Genomic DNA, 23597 nt, shown 5'->3' with positions numbered 1-23597 from the left:
ATCTTAGACTTTCCTCAGGGGTGCGCGGCGCTACACACTCTCACTCGCACACACGCCTCAACAGGGCAGAAGAAAAGAGGCAACAAGCCGAAAAGCTCTCCCCTCCCACCTCCCATTCACTCTGAACCCCGATCACTCTTCCCTCTCTCTTATTCACCACTGGAGCCTTTTCACAGCAGCCACACACACTCAGGACCTTATCCACAGGTGTTTACATCCGCCATCTGAGAGCACACACACACTCTCACACTGACAAATGACGCGTTTATTACCGTCACACTTTTTGTAGCTACTTCAACACGTTTTGTGTCGTGTCGTGTTAAATGTGTGTTAAAGGTGACACAAAGTGTGTTGGCTTTGACTGGACACACAGACAAGATACAAATAACATTACGTGTCATTTTTAACACATCAGTTTAAACTCAGTCAGCAAGCAAGCATTTGCACAATTATTAATCATGTAACTCTGTGCCAGAAAACAGCAGCTGAATGAAAAGAGAGGAACAAGTAAGATAATAACTCTATGTGTGTTTGTTTTCATGTTTAAGGCAAAAATTTCACAACTTTATAGGAACACCAGAGAAGAAAGGGCTGCAACGCCAGGACCACCAAAGCGCTCCTGACTTTGTGAAGCACTATTTTACAAAAAGCTCCATGTTCCATTTATTTGGCGCATAATATTATTGTAATATGTAGGAACTTACACATATATATGTAATACATATCACTACTGTCGGTACAAAACCTCGTATCTCCATTTTTGTTGTTTTTCAGTTTTTGACATCATTTGGAAATGCATGTTGTCCTTTACATTCTATGTAAATTTCATGATGAACGGATCAAAAGAAATGGCCAAAAATGACATGGAAAAAGTCTGGTTCCACTGACTTACATTACAAGTAAAGTATGTTTTTTGCTTCTCCTGTAAAGTTACCATTTTGGAGATATATAGGGTCTCATGTCCTAAGATTGTATAAAAACAAACCTGTGTGTGTGTGTGTGTGTGTGTGTGTGTGTGTGTGTTTTGCTGTGTTCTATGTACTTTGAAGGTCGTATGACAGTGGGGGTCGACAGCTAATGTGATTATGCCAAATGGCTGATGACAGCAGGAAACAGGAGCAAAAGAACAGAATAGTCGTGTGTGTGTTTGTGAAGAATAATAACATTGCAAACAGCAGTATCAAAGACTGTAGTATAAAAATTTTCACAAATTTCAAGCAATTGTTGAATTAAGATGGAATTTGATTTTAATGTTGAGTAACGCACACACACTGAAACACACATAAACACACAGACACACACAAACACAAAGAACACACACACACTCACAAACACATAAACACACAGACACACACAAACACAAACGCTCAGACACACACAAACACATGCAAACAAAAACACAGAGACCACCACAAACTCACAGATAAACACACACAGGCACACACACAAACACACAGACCCACACAAACACACACATAGACCACCACATACACACAGAAACACACACACAGACACAAAAAACACAGACACACAAACACACACACAGAGTCAGACAGACACACACGCGCAGTTCACCTGTATGTTTTATTTGTAGTAAAGCTGCAGAAACAGTTTTAATGACTTTGCTGTCTTACACAGAGCAGCTGACTCTGAATCACAGCTCCAATCCCACTGTTGGCCATGCATAGCACAATAACATTTCATCATTCACTGATCAAAGAAACACTGTCCTGAGAGCGCGTATGTGTGTGTGTGCACTTGATCCAAGGCAGTGGAGGTAGGCTTGTGTGAAGACTTCATAAAAGGCTGAAGCGTGGCTGAGCTACAACCCCCGTGAGGTTCCTATATCAGCACTGTAAAAACACACGACACACACTGGCCCCATTCTCCTCTACACACACCTCTCCACAGACTACTTGCTAACTCACAGGAGCCATTTATGATATTTATTTATTATCCTCCTCTACACATTAGGGGGATTTTCACTCCCCAGACACACACACACACACACACACACACACACACAACTGCACGTTCTTTCAATAAATGATGTACCAAGGGCTTACTATTAGAATTATTCAAGGACGTGCTAATACACAGGTTTACAAGGACATGCTAATATTTTTCCATTTTTATTAATGAATAAATGACCTTGTGAGTAGCACTCGGTGACATTTTCTTAAATACAAAACTATAAATCATCACTAAGTCAAACTTAATTAACCCCTTAAATTGGCAGGGGTCCAAAATTTTATTACGCACTTCTACAGTTGTATGCAAAAAGTTTGAACACTCACAGACCGATGATATGTATTGTGATTTTAAATAAGTTAACACAATCTCTACAGAGGACACACAACTGTATATACTGGAAAAAAGTTGTGACTTCATCAAGTATGTCGTTGGTTTCAGCATCGCTCCAAAAGAGTTCGCTTCTTTCCGGTACCACCATATGTTTTCGCACATGTGCAGACTGAGAAATCTGAAAGAAATCAGAATAAGATGCACTGAGAAATCTGATTACTGAGCTAAAATCCAGCTCTTTTTATCAGATTTCCTAATTGGATTTCTAGATCGGAGTATGGTGTTTACATGACCATTTGAATAATCAGATAACTGCAGAAATCATGTGATCGGTTTATTGAGTGCATGTAAACGCACTCATTGTTTCACACACTGCTGCAATAAATCTAAACAGGACTAATTGTTCTCTCTTTGTAATGATGTATGCAGTTGATCAGTGTTCTTTAAGTGTTTATGATATCCACAGTATATTCAGAAATAGCATATTGTGACACAATGTAAAAGAGTGTATGACAATAATTTTTAAATTTTCTAAATATTTAATTTATAACGTAATGTTGACGGAACGCAGAAGGCTGAACTTGGAAGTGCAGAAGTGCAGCGCCCGGACAGTCTGTGGCTCCCTCTGCATTAAAGCCAGGTTAGGTCAGGAGTCACAACACAAATGTTAACATTTTGTCCTTTCAACAAAAATCAAACCACCTTGGGAGCCGCAACATTTCATGTCCAGTATGTCTCGGTATGTGATAATGTCCTAGTTTAGGCTAAACAATATAAACAAAAACGCAGATTTACGCTCTGCTTTAAGCTTCGCCGACAGCCACTTTCCTCCCATCTCTGCCAGAAAAGTTTTCCTCAGAAGTCGATCAGTTAAATGTCTCTCAACGTTCGACTGTTTTACGAGGCTGAAGTCGCTTCTTATTCTCCAGCTTCTTGTTCGAATTTACACGTTCCACCTTAAATTCTAACTGAGGCGCCGAATGTAAATGCGGCACCATTTAAGGTGGAACGGGAGAATTCGAAAGAGAAGCGACTTCATCTTCGCCACTTTTTAGTGTGTAACAGTCTCTCGTTGCAGATTTAATGTACCAGGAAACCAACTGCGCTGCTTATAAATGTGAATAACGCATCGCTGCTAGCTTATGTGACCTGCAGTCTGCTCACCGGTTCTCAGTCATTGCGAAACAGGGCGAAACTCGTTGCACACGACCCGTCTCAAAGACATTTTACTGACACAGCGACCCCCCCCTCCATCTCTACAATGAGACCAAAACCAAAGTTATAAAATAACTAAACAAAACGGGTAGAATAGCTGTAACGTGTGCTGCGTGGACATCCACTGCCACTGGATCTTATTTTACTGTAACTGCGCATTTTATCGCAGATGAGTAGCAGCAGCGTCTCGTGCTCCAGACAAGAGCACTGAATGAGAGCCTTCTAGTTCACTTGCCACATCACTTCCATTTGTTTTATTAAAAAAGATATTGGAAGTAAATTCATTATGGATCATTACAAATACTTTGCTTTAAAAGTACCAAGTCACTTTAAATAACAACACAGAGTCACTTAGTCACTTTAAAATATATACTGTCTCTATAGTCTGTGTATATTTTGTGTATATTTAATATATTTCTGTTGGTTTTTCTTGTAGTTTTATTTATTTACTTTCTGTAGAGTGATTATCTGAGCCTCACCACAAGCATTTCAATGCATAAATATCCTGACATGCTGTGCAAATGACAAATAAACTTGAAACTTGAACTCGAAACTTGAGCTCACATAGTGAGAAAATATAAATGCTATATAGAAAAAAAAGATGATCGATAATCGGTAATCGTTTTATAATCGCATCGCAGCCCTCTGAATCGTAACCGAATCGAATCGTGAGGTGCCTAGAGATTCCCACCCCTAATCGTCATATTGCCCATCTTAATCAAGAAGTAGCGTTGGACAATGAAATCAGTTTGCATTGTAGTCCATGTAGATACTGACTAAGCCCTAATTATAATCCCTAGGATGTAACAAAGCTGGGAGGTTAAGGGGTTAAAACCATCCATGGTGGGAAAAATATTATAATCAATAAAATGCAGGATTCCTTCTACACGATTTAGCTCTTATCTGTTTGATTACACAGTGAGGCAATTACACGCAGTGAATTCTCCACGCATGTGTACATGGATGTGTGTGAATGTGTGTGTAGGCATGTGTGTGTGTGTATGTGTGTGTGTGTGAGCTGTGCCCTGGTGATCTATAATTCATACGACTGATTCTGTATTCCGCTCAAGCTGAGTCTCGTCTGAGTCTCGTCTGCAAGCGCTCTGCTCTACTCTTCCACCTCACACTCGCTCACAAAAATATACTTCTTTATTGCAGGCGCAGCTCTTTGGTGACAAGATGAATAGAAGTGATGTCACTCAGTCACAGAGGGAGAGACTAAGAACTACAGTGTTATAGAGAGAAGGGAGAGGGAGAGAGAGAGAGGGGGCAGCGGGCGAGAGAGTGTGAGATGAAGGAAAATCTCAGTCAGGCTAAATTTTCGTTTGCCGCTGGTGCCTCCATCTCCGGCTCTGCAGGGTCTCTGTGCTGATCAGTGGGGTGGCGGGTAAACATGTTTGTCTGTTTATTTTTCCTGCTATGCGTTTGTGTGTTTAGGCCTGACTGTGGAATGACCGTTTGAAGCTTTGATTCCTGCTCAGACACACCTACTTCACTAATGCTCAAAAAAGCAGCAGACAATACTGCAGGCCATTCACAGTCATGAACAGGAGTGCATATTAGGGACGCAAAAACTTTTTTATTAGTTATTATTTACCCATTATTAGTTGGGGATTATCTGTTGTCTGGAAAGCCTATAATTTCACAATATAATAATAATAATAATAATAATAATAATAGCAATTAATTGGCCTTGAATTTAAAAGGAGAATAACATTACAGTGCGAATGTCCTTTTAAACTGTAAAATGTATCTGATTCAACGTTAGCTAGTTAGATGGAGACATAGATGAAGAAAGACTGGGTTGGGTGTTGCCACATGTCTCTACTTCCTGTATCCGTCATTTCAAATGAATAGACATCTGCAGAGTTTTGTGATTGGGACTATATGACATATATAGTCCTGACAGAGGACTACTAACTAATGCCTGAAAAGCATGTTAAAAGCCTGGTCTTGTTGAAATGAAAGAAGCTGCAATCTATAATATATTCATGATTAAATGACCAAAACGTAAATCACATTTTTTCTCAGATCTTTAAAATATATTTTATCCTAGTAAAAGCTGTATCTAAAGCTCTGGCACTGGCCTGCCTGCAGTGGAGATGGGACCACATCAACTTAAAATGTAACTTTGTTTCGTACTCTCTACCATTAGTTAGCCTCACATGTAGGTAAATACTTATCAAGTTGTTCTGTGAGCACAGCCCAGCCCTGCCTTTGTGCAGAACTTAGTAATTTTATTAGTACCTTACCTCTTTTGTATTTTATCTTTTATATTGTTTTATTGTTCTCTGGCTATTATGTCTTATTTTCTGTGTTGAATATGTTATTTGTTGTTACATGTTATTCATGTGTGCAATTTTCAAGACATATTCCTCATATGTGTTACATACTTCTGAAATAAAACTCTGATTCGGAATAATTTGTGACAAGTCCCCATTCAGAACCAGATATCTTGACTCTCTCTCTCCTTTTCTATTCCTGCTTTCTGTCTCTGTTTTCCTACCTTCTGTCTTTCTGTCTATATTGTAAAATGATTCCCAGGCTGTGAATCCCTCCCCCCTTCTCTCACCCTCTCTCTCAATCCAACAGAGAGAGGTTTTATGTGCTCTTCATGACAAGGAGGCTTTGATTTTACATTTGGAATTTTAATAATGTTCTAGATAAGGTGGTGCAATTAGGTATACTGATTTTTTCGGTGTGTACTGTGACAAAGGTGAATTTTAAAGGTCTCTCTCTCTCCCTCTGTCAGACTGGCCATCAATTGAGGCAGAGGCAGAAGCGGAGGCGGAGGTGTTTTTGGAGGACTATGTTGCAGGTGTGGGGGACACTCTGGATCTCTCCTGCACGCCACATGACTTCCTGATGCCCATCGTCTGGCAGAAGGATGGCGGAACTGTGTCGCCTAGCAACCGTACACGACTGGGCCAGAAGATGCTGCGCATCATCAACGTGTCATACGAGGACTCTGGCGTCTACTCCTGCAGACACGCGCACAGCAACACACTGCTCAGCAACTACACCGTCAGAGTCACCGGTCAGTGCACGCCTCATCTCTCACACACACGCGCACGCACACACACACTCACAAAGGTAGCGCCCATGGCCACAACATTGTTTGAACCTCTCAGCACATACACTCTTTCAACTTTTTTTCACTGCTTTTACCTGCTCTGCCCTTTTACCTTTTTCCCTCACTTTCCACTCTTACTTTCTTTTCTTTCTCTTTCTTTCTTTCTTTCTTTCTTTCTTTCTTATCGCTTCTCATCCTCTCTCTCTCTCTCTCTCCTTCCTCTCTCTCTATTTCTCACCTTCGCTCTCTCCTTTCTCTCTCTCTCTCTTGCTCTTTCCCTCTCTCACTTTTGCTCTTTCTCCCTCTCTTTTTCTCTCTCACTCTTGCTTTTTTCTCTTTTCTCTCTTTTCTCTTTTTTGTCTCTCTCTCTCCCCCTATCTCTCTCACTTTCATGCTGTCTTTCTCTCTCTGCCACTTTCTCTGTTTCCTCTCACAGTCTCTCTTACACTCTCTTTTCTCTCACCCCTTTCCCCTTCTGTCTCTCTCTCTCTCCTTCTCTCTCTCTCTCTCTCTCTCTCTCTCTCTCTCTCTCTCTCTCTCTCTATCTCCTCGTCTCGCACCCCTGCTGTCTTAAATTGGGGCTTGATGATTGTTATTTTCTCACAATGGAGCCATGTAGCTCGTGTTTAGGCTTGTAAAGCATTGATAGATATGCATGTGTGTGTATGTGTGAGTGTGTGTGGCTGGCAGCCAATCAGAATTCCTGTCACACTGCTCTTATGAAATAATACTGTCAGATACACGTACAGGTAATGATGTGTTGCGACATTGTGAAAGAAAAAGCACAAAACACTCACACTCAGAGTCTTCCATGCAGAGTAAACTCTCAAAGAGGCGTGGCAGACAGCATTTTAAACTGTTACATCCTAACTGCTCATTTCAGAGAGAGAGAGGGAGAGTAAGAAGAAGAAGAGCTGAAGAGTGGGCTATTGTTTCCTATTTTCAGCGGGAGTAGAGTTTGCGTATTGCATACTGCATTTCACATTTTGCCAACTTTTAATAAAAATGTTTGGTCGGATACAAACTAATTACAGCAAATCAGATTTTGTCAGAATTTGTTGACTGTAATTACTGCTAAAGCTAGTGAGGTGGTGTGGTGACCGTGGTGCTCCCATCTGCTGAGCTGGTCCATTTAGTGTCATAGACGCTGCTCCATGGACTGAAGGTGGCTAGTTACTCTTTATAAAATAAGGTCTTAAATAAAGCAAGTACCTAAAGACCTAACAGTACCTAATAACCTAAATCACATGACATTAGGGGCCAGATAGGCAGCGAGGACCTCTACAGTCACCCCAACAGCAAAGTTCTTTTTAATGCAAGTTTTTAATAAACACTTACATTGTCAGGATGACTGTTTTTTGGTACAGGAACCTGTTTGTTAATTATAAATACAATGCATATATGACAAATATGTTTCTATATGTTTGAATTCTTAACTCTTGTGTGGTGTTCATGTTTTTGTTACTCAGTGGTCTGGTGGACCCACCGCATTATTGTTTTTTTAAATCAGTACAGCCACAACAATTTATGTAAAAATGCCAGATGTTTAAAATATCACAAGTGGCCAGCATTGGGTTCTCCTTTAGCAGCTGTAGTCAGTCAGCAGCCTGTCTATGTAGTCCACCCTCAGACACAAGCACGCATATACAAACACATATACACACAGACACACACACACAGGCACACACACACACAGACACACACACACACCAGCAGCAGGTCATGTAGGAGGAGAACAAAGTGAAGGGACACAGCACCTCCACACTTTTATTCCCATGGGTTCACCCCAACACCACATGTGTAATATAACTGTGTAGGGGGTTTACAGTGTGAAGTCATTGAAAATATGTTATTTTATATGTTCTTCACAGAAAATGAGCAAAGGCCAAGAAATCCGAGGTTGAATTAATAATAAATCACGTCATTTTTCTTCTGGTAAATATAAACATGGGTCCCACAGACCTGAACACCACACAAGGGTTAACTTTGGCTACAGCATTAATTGGCTTGGTGACCTGAGTGGCCAGGGCCAATTTTTATATTTGTCCACCCTGATTTTCAGCAATCACATTTCATTCATTTCCTGTTCTAAAGAGAGCAAATAGTACAGGACAGTTATCTTTGTACGTTAGACCCTCAAACACGCACATGGCACACCCACCACCCACACACACCCTTGCATACACACGCACACATGCAGAGGGGGTAAAACACGCTTATACTCTGAGGACAAAATATAATTAACTCAAAGAAAATAAACTCTCACTCCAATTATGGAATGCTCAGATCTGTATGTGTGTGTGTGTGTGTGTGTGTGTGTGTGTGTGTGTGTTTGTAAATGGTAGCCTGGGTTAGACGGAGGTCCTGTAAACTCAGAAACTGAGGGACACCAGCTGAGTCGCTCATTGACAACTAATTAGAAAGCAATTGTCTGGAATCATCTCATCATTTAAACCAGATGGAGAGAGAGAGAGAGAGAGAGAGAGAAAAGAGAGTTTTTCTTTCTTTCGCACATGTGTTTGGCATTACTCCAAGTCCAGTCAGCCCCTCTCTGCCGCCCTCCGTCAGTAGAGGGAGAGAGAGAGGAAAAAAATCAGCTACAAATTCTGCACCAATTACCTTACATCGATAAAACGTCCACAAGACAGCAATATCCTGTTCTAGCCACTTAAACACATGCCTCTACTCCCAGTAACACAAAAACACACACTCCCGCATTCAACAGAACACTCAAACAGCGCAGAACAAAGACACAAGCAGCATAAATACACACTCTGAGTACTTCAGAAAGAGGCCAAAGACTGTAAAACATCTCATCATCAGTAACAGTAAAACAGTACAAACAAACACACACACCCCGTCACACAGCACAGACTCAGACTACACACATACCCAGACTCTTCGATAACATTTGTGTATACACAGAAATGTAATGTATCAGTATACACTAGGGCTGCATGTTTAGTCATAATTTTATCGTTATTGCGGTGAGTTTCTGTGAAGAGCACATTGTTAGGGGCTGATTTGGTACATTTCAAAATACAGTGCACACATACAGCACCAGAGTGATGTAATGAGATTGAGTACACTTGCACTCAATAATCTGATCATAATTGGATTTCTGCAGCTATCCTATTATTCAAATGGTCATGTAAACACCATACTCCGATTAAGAAATCCGATAAAGAGAGCTGGATTTCAGCTCAGTAATCAGATTTCTTAGCGCATGTAAACTCTTACTCTGATTTCTTTCGGATTTCTCAGTCTGTGCATGTGTGGAACAGACTGCTGTACCAGAAATAAACAAGCAGCGTTTCCGCAAGATGGCAGCAAAACACGTATGGAGCGACACTGAAACCAAACACATTCTCGACGAAATGAAGGATTAAAATATTCTTCATTTTCTAGATGATGTATGTTCATATTTTCAGGTATTCAAGTGGCGCGATGTTTAAAAAAAAGCCACGGCATGAAGTTCGAGTTTTATATTACGTTTACGTCACATCCTTTCTGTGAGTTTATTGGCTGGTTGCAAAGCAGAAATCCAATTACTGCCTGACTCGGAGTTTCCCATTATCTGATTATTCAAGTGCATGTAAACGTGTTGATTGGATTACCGACAAAATCTGATTTTCTGCAATTATCAGATTATTATCTGCAAGTAAACGCACTCATTGGTAGTAATGCAGTGCAAGAAACTATATCTACTATTACAGCAGAGGTGTGCTCTTCTGACTCCAGAGTGTAAAGCAAATGACTTAACCACTCTGCTATAAAGCCTGGTACAACTTACTCATGTGCACTAAAACCTACTATCTTGAACTAACTAATGTGAAAATTAGGGATGCATTGATTTTTTAGACAGAGTATGTATTTGGAACTCACCAATACTGACTCCGACACCTGGGCAACCTACTTAGAATTAAGTAGTTGTTAGTGTAAATGAGTGCAGTGTACCTTAAATTCATTAAAATCTTGCTGATTTTAAATGACAGAGTGAACGGACACAGCTCCTCCACACTTTTACTTCACCCCAAAACCACATATAATATACATAAAATATAAATGTGTAGGGGGTGTAACAGTGTGAAGTGATTGAAATTGTGTTATTTTATGTGTTCTTCATAGAAATTGAGCAAAGGCCAAGAAATCATAGTAAATTGAAATTGAAATAATAATAAATCATAATTTTTTCTCATGGTAAACACTGAAAATGGGTCCCACAGACCCCAACACCACACAAGGGTTAAGCTGTGTAAGGTCTGAGTGGCTTTTCCTACCCCAGCTTCAGAGAAGACAGGGTGTTTAGTGAGAGCTAAAGTCAGGTTGGGGTTAGAATCGGGTGATTAGTTGTGAAACCTGTGTGTGTGTAAAGTGTGTGTGTGTGTTGAGTCGCTACCTGTGTGAACGACTGTTGAACTGCGAGAATAATCTCTCTTTTTTCAGGGTCATGTTATTTTTTCCTCCCTCTGAATGAGTTCATTTAGAACTACCATACGGGAGGAGTCTCTCACTGTGTGTGTGTGTAAGAGAGAGAGGGGTTGTGTAATAATACAGCTGTTGTCAGAAATCTCATGGACATTTTGCTTACGGAGTGCCTACTAACATCTGCCAGCCGTTAACCGCTGTGCGTGTGTTTGTGTTTTTGGTGGGGTGGTGGGTCATTGTGAAAAGTTGTATGTTTGTGTGTGCAATAATTGTTTTTGATTTGTTATCAGTTCACTTTCTCCATTCAGTGGATTATGAATAGATTCATTGTTGTGTGAGAAAAACCACTGTGCCGTGAGGTAATATAATCTCTCTCTCTTTCTCTCTCTCTCTCTCTCTCTCTCTCTCTCAGATTCTCTCTCATCTGGCGACGATGAAGACTACGACGAAGAGCCAGATGATGCAGGTAATGGAAATGGTGTGTTCCCTCATTTCATCCTTTCATTTTAAATTCTTCTTTTGGAATTAGATGTTTCATTCCATTTTTCTGTATTTTAATAAGCTCATTTTGGGCCTGTCATTCATGATTTCAGCTTGCATTTCATTTCATCATCTACTCTCCCATGGAACTGAAAAACAGAGGCTTGCAAGCAACACTGTGTGCGCATGTGTGTGTGCACCAGGGCAGAGAGAGAGAGATCATTGGTGTTTTGCTGACAGCTCCTGTGGCTCTATGGACAGAGGGGATAGGGGGTACAGGAAGCAGAAAGAAAGCTCTAATGTGATTCTAGCTGAGCCTGCTTGGCTCTGCAGACTATTTCAAGTGAAAATTTAAAACGGACAGAAAGTTGACAGTCAGGGTTGCTGTGTGTGCATATTTGTATTTGTATATTTTCTGGACAAAAATGTTGTCACCATGCAGAAAACTGCAGCCTATTTTACACCAAACAGCAAGATGCGTCATGCGGCGGTTATGCACACGTGAAGTGCCAGAATACGCTTTGCATCCACTTTTTGACGTTTACTGGTGGTTTCAGTCTACACTCTTGGAAATAATGGTAGTAAACTGTGACTGGGGCAGTACCCTTCTTGTCACTGGGGTGGTACCCTAAAGGGTACATCTCAGTACCTTTAGTCAGGGAACATACTTGTATCATAATCCATTGAAATTATATTTTCTAAGCTATATTGACTCCACACACCCCGTCTCGTCTCCAGGCTTTTTATTTTATTGTTTTGTTTTAAAACATTAGGTTATGAAAAGGTACAAATACATACTTTTCACTGGAAAAAAATCATTTATTGGGTAGACAATTGGACCTTAAAACCACTGTTGTACCTTTGATGGTACATTTACAATATTTGTACCTTGATGAACGAAAAATGTACCTGCACAGAACCTTTATTTCTAACAGTGTAGAAGAAATCTAAAACTCAGTATTCGTGCTACATTGTGCAGTCAAAAATCACTCCCTGCTTCATCAACACAATGCTTGTGAGTCATGAAGCAGTGTAGGCTTGCCATGTGTGCTGTGTCACTTCAGATCTAAAGTCAGCATTAGAAAACCAGGCCTCACCTACCTGTCCAAGACCAACAAAGTTCTCCTGACTCCTCCTTTTTTGTAGTTTCATATTTTAAACTGAAAGGATAAAAACGTTTTTGTTACTCTAACATCAACGCTTTGTAACTCTATTTGAGAGTTCCAGGTGCTTTTTACATTGTGTGAACATTTTGTGATGAATGGACCAATAGAAATGTTTCACAGTGATATAGAATATAGTGTCTTTACATTAAAATACAATAAATAAGAATGTTTTTTTCCTTGTCTTGTAAATATAAACAGTTTCCAATTCTGAGATATTGGTATCTGTTTATCTCGTAGAAGGTTATGTTATATATAATGTATGGGCATGTGTATGACCGCATGTCCCGACAAGGTATAAAAATATACGTGTTCATGTGTGTCAATTAGATTCAGACCAAAGTGAAGTAGGAAGAGTTGTGTGAGCTCATTTTTGACATAATGCGTAATGTTGAACTGAGTAATCCATCTGCCTTCATACAATTAAGCATCGTGCGTGTTTGTGTGTGTGTGTGTGTGTGTGCTGCCTGTGGCTGCTGGGTGGGGGAGGAGGTGGGGGGGATTAGGAGAAAACTTAAAACCCCTTTAGAGTTTAATGACCAGTAATCCACCTCTAATGAGAGAGAGAGAGAGAGAGAGAGGGAGCCCATCATGTGAAAGTTCAGCTTTTCTGTGGATTTAGAACATGTGAGTAGTCTGATGACATCACTCTCTTATACATCAGGCCTCTGTGTGCACAGTAGGCTCCATTCTGTGCTGAAAAGAAAGGAAGAGGTGCTCTCGGTCCTCCACAGAAACTTGGTATTGCTCAAACAAGACATGCCCGGTCCACCACACTAACACCAGCTGCATTTCAGAAACTGAGCACTTGATGCATATCATGGTTTGCGATGATGTCACTAAGGCTGGGGTTTTACATGACCCGAGGTGTAAATCTCTGCACCGTGAAATAGATGTGTTATTTTAACTTAAAAAGCAAGAAACCTGGCAGCTGAAAATTATGAGCTCATTAAACATCAAATAGAGAGTTAATAGAACAAGAACTGCGTTCTGTTAAATGTATTATTTGAAGTTGATAAAGTTTTAAGGCAGCTTTAGAACTGAAAAACTAAACGCTGTACTGTACATGTGTGACCTCACAGTGATATGATTCAATTGCGATTCTTTAGGAAACAGTTCAGTCAATTGTAAAACATTAAATCTCATCACAGTTTGAATTGATTAAATTTGATTATTTTGGTATGATTGAGTATTATTTAATATATGAAGTTACAAAAAACAGCACACTGACTGCACAGGAACTATTTATAGAGTAGAGGAATACAGGCAATATAGACACAAAAATACAGCCTTTTTTTGGGGGGAGGTTTTGTGAAATTTCATTTATTTTGGCCAAAAAAGATTGCATACTTTCTTTAAAATGATTATAATTAATGACTGCGTATGGTCAATACTCTCTTCAGGACTAAAACTGGCAGTAGACTTGAAAAGAAAAGGACTTTTCAAAGCAAAATTATGTTTCTTTGGCCAAAACAATGCTGTGTTTTGAGTTCATACAGCACAGTGTGCGCTGCTTGTTGAACAGAACTCTTAATCAGTGATTGGTCCACTGCACAAAGTGGGCCTCTAGCGGTGTAGAGACATATACTGAGTTTTCTTTTAAATGTACTTACAACAGTGTCTTGGTGGTGGTTCAGTTTTGTTTTGTTCTTTCGTCATTTGAAGCAAACTGCCAACACTGTCCAGGAGTGTTTAAGGCAGCTCTGTATAGTTGTGCTCTGCTTATTTTGGCAGGGTTGCGGTCATCCACTCAAAGCTCTGATTGTCCTTAGTGAGTTCTACAAGAGTGTCGGAGAGGTCAAAATACCACACACACACACTCTCTCACACACACACACAGAGGGCTGAGCCATTCTTGGCCTCCTGCTTAACACGCTCTACTGACCAGCAGCAAATCATCTGAGACTTTCACAGAAGTGTAATGTGCCAGTCCTGCATGTGTTTGTTTGTTTGCGTGTGTGTGCGTGCGTGCCTGAGAGTGTGTGTGTGCCGGACCCCTGTACCCATTATGCCAGAGGAAATTCCAGCATGCAGATCACCCTTCACACTCTGATCTCTGATACCAGCGTTCTAACAGCCAGAGACACAGAACCCGAAAGAAGGAAAAGTAATTAATGATGGGCTTAAATCCACATTTTTCCTGCATCTGTCAGGAATTTGCCAGTTTATTTTCAATACAAAGCAGTTTTCAGAAAAAAATGTCATTTTGGCTTAGATTCATTTGCATGCTGTGGCTACTGTCTGCCCACTTTCTCTCTTTAAGTCCCCAAATTGGGCTTAGGCATGCATGTTTCCCTATGTGTGAGTCTATTATATGTGTGTGTGTGTGTGTGTGTTTGTGTGAAATGGCTTCACAGGCTTAATCTGGTCTGGAGTGAATTATTGAGATGAGATGAAGGCCTGTCCTGTTTGCTTACTTGGCCTGATCGTCCTGAAGTCTGCTGTAGAGCGCCCACTTCAGATTGTGTCCATTCACTTGTCCTGCACACCACTGCTGTGTGTGCTGTGATTAAGTATGGGGCAAAGCAGCTGCTGACAGCTGCAGTAGCTTTAGAGAGCTCAAAACAGGCCTGGGATTAGAACTACACACACTTAAAAGGAATAGGGCCAACAATGTGGCAAATATAACATCAGAATACTTTTGAATAGTGATGAAACGATTCACAAAACTCATTATTCGATTCAGTGCGATACAGTGGTGTCTGGACTCGATACATTTTTCAATACAGCAAAAATATGAGTGCATGAAAATGTGGCTCACATTTGTACGCTCTAGCCACATGCTAACATGTTAGCCACGATGCAACAATACAATATAATATAATGCACTGCGATACAGTACAATACAACATGATACTGTACCCGTCAGTGCTCGTGTCATCTTCACCCCACCTCTCATGGCTCTCACCGATGCACAGGGCCAGTCACCATCCTCACGCCACCTCTCATGGCTCTCGTCACACCACGTGGCATAGATCTCATTGGTGCATTGGCGTTTAGATTTGCACAATATGTATATGTAGAGTAAGTTTAAATGATATTTAGTTTTTCTGATGTTTGTGAAAACTAAATTTGTCATTTTATGATACAGCCAATACATCAGAGTACTAAAAGTACTCCCTCTCCTATAAAGTTGTCGTTTCAGACCTTCAAGTTGTTATTCCAGTTATCAGTGCTTCTTTTCTTCCCAACACCTCAACAATGCACACATTCATAAAAATACAGCACAGACATCGAGGAACGCCTACTGTTAAAGTGGTTTGTTAGTTCAACCTAAAAAAATACATTGTATGGCAACAGACAGTTTAACTGGTTTCATAAACTAAAAAAATAGTTTGAACAAAACAATGCAAAGCAAAATTTAGATGACAGCAGTTTACATGAACAAAATTATTATTTTACAGCAAAGGAAACTTCCAGAAAACGTCTGCCCTGTTCCACTTTTTGCAGTGTTGGCTAAATGTGTAGAAATGTTGATGTTGAATGGGTTCATTTGGGTGTAGTTCTATCAGGCATCTCAGAGTGTGTGTTGATCTAAGAGATCAAAAACAATTTCAGTCAAAATCAGTGATTGATGTTCTATGGTTGAGAACGACCAGGGTGCATTAATATTTCTGAAGAAAGGTCTTTCAGAATCTCGGCTCTCAAGCATAGATTCACACTCTTACTGTGTGTGTGTGTGTTTTTCTTTCCAAACAAATCTTTATTCAGTCTGGGAATTAGGCAGCCAGTCTGACGCTGCCACAGTGTGCAAGAGAAATTTTCCATAAACATTCACCCACACGGAGACTCGAGTACACGCACACACGCACGGAAAGGGAACACCCCTTACCCTCACTTTAGAAAATGGCTATAGACCCCAAACGCACACACACGCATACACACATACTTCTTGAGAAACAGTGCAAACATGCACTCTAGATTATACTGTAATTTTGTACCATTTGATATGGTCTGTTACCATAGAATAAATAAGGATTCTTTTACTTTTTAAAAGGCGTAAACGAGGCAGTCATTTAACAAAAGTAGGTTTATGTAGTAGATTTTAGATTATTTTAACCTCTTAAATCTTTTATAGTCTTCTATACAGCACTGTGGAAAAGTCAGAGACCACCCATAATTTACTTGATTTCCAGTCAAAACAGCCTTTTATTGATTTCTTGATATTGATTTTTATGGAGAAATTTCAGTGCTCAGAACTTTCATCTTTGAGATATAGGAGAAAATTAAGCCCCAGTCTTGCTTCAAGTGTAGTCTCTGACTTTTGCACAGTACTGTATGGGCCCACATTTCATTTTCTTTCATAACATACATATTAGCTTCGTTATTAAATAATATGCCTTAGTATTATTAACTGAATAATAAGTGTTTGAGGGATTAACAAAACATATTTCTTCCTCCGACCAGAAGCACCATACTGGACACATCCTCAGCGGATGGAGAAGAAACTGTTGGCTGTTCCTGCTGCCAACACGGTGAAGTTCCGCTGTGCTGCTGCAGGCAACCCCATGCCCAGCATCCACTGGCTGAAAAACGGCAAAGAGTTTAAGGGTGAACAGAGGATGGGCGGCATTAAGGTACGTTCCTCGGCCAGACAGATGAGTGCTGAACTGTTTGTGATGTGTGTGTATGACTGTGTGTATAGGGGGGTGGGGTTACATTTAATTAGGATTTAGTTATTAACAGTTTACACTGCACCCCCTTCTCTCCCCTTCTCTGTGTATCTTTCTCTCTCTCTGGGGAGCGTGCACCTGTTGCTGTCTTTCTGAAAGGATTAGAGCAGGTTGTATCAGTGCTCTGAGTGGTCCTGCTGTTATTTATGTTTTTGCAAGTAGGTGTGTTTGCATGTTCTCGCTCACTGATGGTAGAGCTACAGCCAGTAGTAAATGAATTAAATATCATAGTGTTTTCAACCATAGCTGTCCCAACACTGACCTCTCCACCCCTTCAGGGGCATAGAGACACACCCCTCACATGCACACACACACACACTTGTTTTGTACAATGTCAGGATGGGGGTCATACATATCGCTGTTGTCGGAACAAAACCTCGTATCTCCAAAATGGTAACTTTACAGGAGAAGGAAAAAACCTACTTTACTTTTAATGTAAGTCAATGGAACCAGACTTTTTACCAAGTCATTTTGGGTCATTTCTTTTGGTCCATTCATCATGAAATTTACAAACAATGTGAAGGGCATATTATGCCAAAAACTGAAAAATGTCAAAAATAGAGATACAATGTTTTGCTCTGACAGCATATATACTACATGTATTATATGTATGTACCTATAATATTGTGCAAAAGTCAGACAAAATGTTATTAGCATCAGGAAACATATATTCACCTCTAAAGTTCAGTCTTAGAAATTGGTCCTATTTTCCATTTCTCACAAGCCCAAAACCTATTCAGTGATGTTGAGGTCTGGACTATGGGGTGGTCAGTCCATTGGTCTGGGAACACTATCAGCTTCTTTGTTCAGTTTGCAGTTTTTCTTCCTTTTTGTCTGTTTATAACAGCTTCTTGACAGCTTCACATCCTTTTCAGACTAGTTTTCAGACTAGATAGTGTTGATTTGTCTTCTCACAGTGTTAGGGTGGACAGAATCACCTGTGGATTGTTTCATATCAAAGCAATTTTTCTTGAAGATGAGAGCTTTAAGGACTGTTTATCTGATGGTGACAGTTTTGGTGGTCTACCAGGTTTTGCACGGTTGTTGGGAGTTTTTTCTTTTGACCTTCGCCGTATTTATACAAGTGCATTATCTTACATCTAATCTCCCCCAAAACGTCTTCCGAAAACTAATAACTTGTACTTAATGGCCATTTTGATGGAAATTAAATAAATAAAAGGTTTTATCTGACTTTTGCACAGTACTTTGTATGGTTTTACCCTTTCAGTTAAAAAAACATTTTTTTTTTAAAAACACTTTACAAAGTCAGAACTATTTTGATGATCTTGCCATTGTAGCTGTTTTTTTGTGGTCAGCACATTTTTCCTTGGAAAATGAACAAAAGCAAGTATGCACACTCAGAGAAACACACAGACTTTAAAAGAGAGGTGGAATGTTACAACCAAATCCGTTCTAACTCACATAGAGACTCACATCTGTGCTGTAGACTTTCAAATATTCCTGATGGATTTTATTAGCGCTACCCTCAGACTTAATAAACCAAGCAGGATTTTACTGCAATTAGCTTTTAATATGGTAAGACTTTGCGAGACAGACAACTGTAACACCGTCACACCCCTGACCACAACTGAGGTACATTTCCAAATTATGACTATTTTGTAGATTTGAGTTAAATTCAGAATTAGGTAGAATCATGAGGATTTCTGTCTTTCACTGGCACACGTTTCTGATGCTCAGCTGTGTGGTGATAAGTTCATCTGTATGGTCAGAGTTGAAGATGGAATTGACAGCTTTATTATTGTCAACCCCCCCCCACCACTCACCCTCATCCACACGCATACACACACAGGGTCAGGGTCAGGGCTCTAGACTCCGTCTGACAGCTCCACAATGAGTTCCTTCAACCTCTATTAAAGCAACAGGCTTAAAGTCATAACCCTCATAGCCATGCATATGTAAATGTGCCCTGAATGTGTGAGTATTGTGTTTTACAATCTTTGTGGAGACAAAATGTGAAAATCCTGACTTTGTGGGGACAAAGATGACTTTTTTACTCAAAATTGAGCTATAGTTTGTAAAAGCTGAAGCTAGTTTAAGTGTCTGGCTGCACCTACCAGCAATAGTGCATAATTCACTATTGTAAAACAATTGAAATGATTGTATTCTAAGAGAGTGTGTCTGTGTTGTGAATATTATATTTACATTTATGCCATCTATCCAGGGTGACTAACAGAAGTGCTTTGTTGTCCACTCAGAAAATAGTCTTAGCTAAGTTACCACAAGAAAACAAAATACATAAGACATAATTGTGATTGATTCAATAAGATAATTTAGCCATCTAAATGTCCAAGGCCCACCAGTGGGCCCAAAGTTTTATCACACACCTCTACAACCTAAGAATAACTCAACCAGTTTGCATTGGAGTTCCTGCAGTTACTGATTAATAAGCCTTATTATGTAAAAAGCCTGAGATTTTAAGGGGTTAATAAGTGTATGATTAATTGCAGACCCAGAGAGATGTGTCTTCGGTCAGCATTTGAAGACAGTGAGGGACTCCTAGTTGTTCAGACACCCAGGAGAAGTTCATTCCATCTTCTGGGTGCAGGACAGAGAAGAGTCTTCGTGCTTGATTCTGTACATGTTGGGATGATGCTTAAAGCTCAAAGGGAGCGAGTGACTGGCTCATTTTTGTAATTACAAGCAAGCATCAGGGTTTTAAGTCTGTTGTGAACCATGTTTATGTGTGTTAAAGCCATCAGGACTAAAACACGAGTGGTGCGTTGTAGGTTTATACAATTGAAAAGGAATTAAGTGGCAGTTGTACTACTCAGATTAACGGCTGATCCGGTTTTCCATTCAAAGTTCCTCTGATTCTCCTTTGTATATGATACGGGATATAGTGTACTTTTGTGTCACTATAGTGAGCCGTAGTCAGGAGTGAGGTAATAGGGCTTTTCTTTTCAGGTCTGGTGATCAGAGTTTGATAAATAGTGTGTAAATGCGCTACGAATGCCTAATGAGCTCTAGATGTAAGAAAATTAGCCGCTGCCTGTAGTCTTATTGTTTAAAACTGTCTAGTTCGCTGTTGAAACAGTTGACTTTCCCACAGCTTTCGCCTGTATAGACAAACACGCACACACACGTGCACGGAGCGCTGAACCGACTGGCAGGACTGAGGGGTCAGGGGTCATCCCTCTATTGAGTCATCAGAAGGGGGCGGGTCTGTGTGGGTGTTGCCGTGGCGATTGAGAGCCATTGATTGACAGGGGAGGCGTGGCTATCGTCATGGTCACATATGGCTACCAGGGTCTCATTGTTCAAATGCTAATCTGTGGCGCTACAGGTTAGTCACGCCACACACACACATACACACACTGAGGCTTTTGTGAAAGTGTGTGAGTTGGGTCGGTGTGTGTGGACGTCTTACGACACGTTAAACAGCTCAATCAATAAGTCCGTCTGCAGCGCTGTATTAAGACATCTATGTCATTGACTTTCCTAAATGGCCTTCAGTGGGGGCACTTACTTTCAGTTTAAGGTGAATGGTCAGATATATGCATAAATCTGTCTCTGTGTTTTACTTAATTAAGTGTTTAATTGCTTTAAAGCTGAAACATTTTGTTGGGGCAATGTCAAAATTATGACAAAAGTGTTTTTTGTGTTTTTTTTTTCCTTTTTTTAATTGTCTTGAAATGAAAGCTTGTAATATTAACGTACATTAAAGTTAAAGGGGAATTTCGTCCGAAAATTAGTATTTGATATGGTATTTATGTGCCATTCTGTAGTGCAGCATTTACAATTTTATTACCTGTTTTTCACCCATCATACCCACCCACCCATACATGTTCTCTCACTACAATACCCAGCATGCAATATGCAGATATATCACACAGGCACTAGAGATCTGTGCAGTGCTCGACAAAACCTGACTACTAGCCACTGATCTACAGGCTAACAAATACATCATTGGTGCTAACTTTAGTGATGCCATGGTTGCCAAGCGTTATTTATTTATTTATTTATTTGCTAAAGGAAATATTCGTCCAGCTATCAGGAAAAATTCATCCCTCCCTCCAGTATTCACCCTAAATCAGTCTCTCAAAATTTACTTCTACCTTCAAGATACATCATCAGAAGGAGGCTCTCCTAGTCTTTATACCATGAAATCTCATACTAAAGACTGCAGCACCACTATAGGAGGTAGCAAGCATGACCACTTGTGATATTTTAAACATCTGGTATTTTTACATAATTTCTTATGGTTGGTTATTGGTTTAAAAATCAGTAATGCGGTGGGTCCATCAGACCACTGAGTAACAAAAACATGAACACCACACAAGGGTTTAACTTGTCCAGAGTGTCCCTTTAAGAACATTTTTCCAGTTGCCTTTATAGAGATATGAGGTCTTGTTATGACAGCAACAATTTATTTATTATTAAATAGATTTTGTGTGTATGTGGTTGGTTGGTTTGTGTGTGTGTGTGTGTGTGAACAGTGAATGTGGAAGGGCAGGTTCTCTGCTCTCTGCTGGTACACGTCCCTGCTAAACTACTTTGGTTTTCTTTAAGAGTCTTTCTGTTTAAAGGGAATCGGAGGGCTGTATCAGTGTTTATGTGTGGATTTCTGAATGCATGCCAGCCTTCAGAGCTCTGATCAATCTTTCATATAACTGTGTGTATCCTTGTGTGTGTGTGTGTGTGTGTGTGTGTGTGTGTGTGTGTGTGTGTGTGTGTGTGTGCATGTGTATCCCTGTGTGTGTGCGCATCTGTGTGTATGTAATTACAGGCAGTCTGTAAAAGATTGATGGATTTGTTTGATGCTGGAACTTCAGTGTCTCCAATTAGGGCCGTGCTTTCTGCGCTGCTGTGAAAAGCAGAGCGAGAGAAACAGAGGGAGAGCGAGAGAGTTTTGTCGTTTTAATGACCGGCCCAGGGGTCAGTAGTTTCTGCTTCCTGTCTCTGTGGGTCAAATTAAGCAGCACTGTGCAGTCTGAACGAGCCTGCACCATCCTGACACCGCCATAAATCCAACACTCACTCACATTAGAGAAATCTCAACTTTCTGCCTTTTGCTTCTCCCTTTTACTCCTTTCACCTGCTATCAACATCTGGATGTCTCTCTCTCCCCATTTCTCTCTCTCCCTTTCTCTCTCTCTTTTACTGTCCCCTGTCTTTCTGCCGGTGCCCCCTGTATTTGTTTTTTCTCTGAACTGAACTTCATCCCTAAACTCTTTAATCTGGAGCAATCACAATGCTGAAAGGGATTACAGTAGAACAAACACACTGAGCTCTACTTTCTGCTGGTTATTTCTCTCTCTCTCTCTCTCTCTCTCTCTCTCTCTCTCTCTCTCTCTCTCCCTCTCTCTCTCAGTTTCTCTCTGCTCTCTCTCTCACACTCTCTCTCTCTTTTTCTCAGTTATCTCTTGCTCCCTCTCTCTCTCTGCTTTCTTTCCATCTTTATCTCTTTTTCTCCATCTCTCTCTCTTTCTTTCTCTTTCTTTCTTTCTTTCTTTCTTTCTTTCTGCTCCCTCTCTTTTTCTTCTTCTTCTCACTTTCTCTCTCTCTTGCTCTCCTGTTTCTTGCTCCCCCTCTCTGCTCTCTCTCTCTTTTTCTCTGGAGTCTATTGCTCCCTCTCTCTCACTGATCTCTCCATCTTTCTCTCTTTTTCTTTACTATCTCTTTCTTTCTTCTTTCTTTCTTTCTTTCTTTCTTTCTTTCTTTCTTTCTCTCTCTCTCTGCTCCCTCTTTTTCTCTCTCTACTCTCTTTCTCATTATACTGATTTTATCTTGCTATTTAGCTCCTTTGAGCTTTACTTTCTCTCTTATTTCTCTTATTATTCACACTATTTATTTTTGCTCTCCCTTGTTCTCTCTTTTTTATTCTTTCTCTTTGCTCTCTCTTCTCTTTCTGTTTCTTTGTCTATACTTTCTGTCACACTCTCCCTCTCTTCCTCTTTGCTGTCCCTCACTCTGTTTCTCTCTGTCTTGTTTTACTCTCATTCCCTCTTTCTCACTTTTTACTCTTTCTCTCTCTCTCTCTCTCTCTCTCTCTCTCTCTCTCTCTCTCTCTCTCTCTCTGTCTCTTTCTCTCTCATACTCTGCTTTACCCCCCCCCTTCTCTCAGTAGATAGTATTTGGATTGATTTACCGTTTCAGGAACAGCTGAGAATTCTTAAGCCTTTTTTTCACTGAGCCACTCAGATGAATGTCTTGCAAACTCACATGATACCAACCTCAGAATAATACAGTCTTCCACCCTGACCCCCCCCTCCCCAAACACACACTCAGCCCCTCTCTCTC

The 23597-nt window shown here is 40.3% G+C and overlaps 1 protein-coding gene across 10 annotated transcripts in view; it reads left to right on the top strand.

The window, feature by feature from the left end:
- The window catches only part of fgfr3 (fibroblast growth factor receptor 3), a 58522-nt gene that overhangs the window by 12741 nt on the left and 22184 nt on the right, over window positions 1–23597 (top strand). For 6 of the 10 annotated variants that reach the window (XM_036573933.1, XM_036573932.1, XM_036573930.1 and 3 more), the window contains exons 3-5: window positions 6272–6556; window positions 11433–11498; window positions 17071–17240. In XM_036573933.1, coding sequence (XP_036429826.1) covers window positions 6272–6556; window positions 11433–11498; window positions 17071–17240 — 521 coding nt within the window. The remainder of the gene's footprint in view (window positions 1–6271; window positions 6557–11432; window positions 11499–17070; window positions 17241–23597) is intronic. The other 4 variants (XM_036573936.1, XM_036573934.1, XM_036573935.1 and 1 more) reach the window with 3 other exon arrangements.

This window comes from Colossoma macropomum, unplaced genomic scaffold (genome assembly GCF_904425465.1).
Source record: "Colossoma macropomum unplaced genomic scaffold, Colossoma_macropomum, whole genome shotgun sequence".
Classification (NCBI taxonomy): domain Eukaryota; kingdom Metazoa; phylum Chordata; class Actinopteri; order Characiformes; family Serrasalmidae; genus Colossoma; species Colossoma macropomum.
Note: the sequence above shows the minus strand (reverse complement) of the source record. Positions and strands in the feature narration are given on the sequence as shown.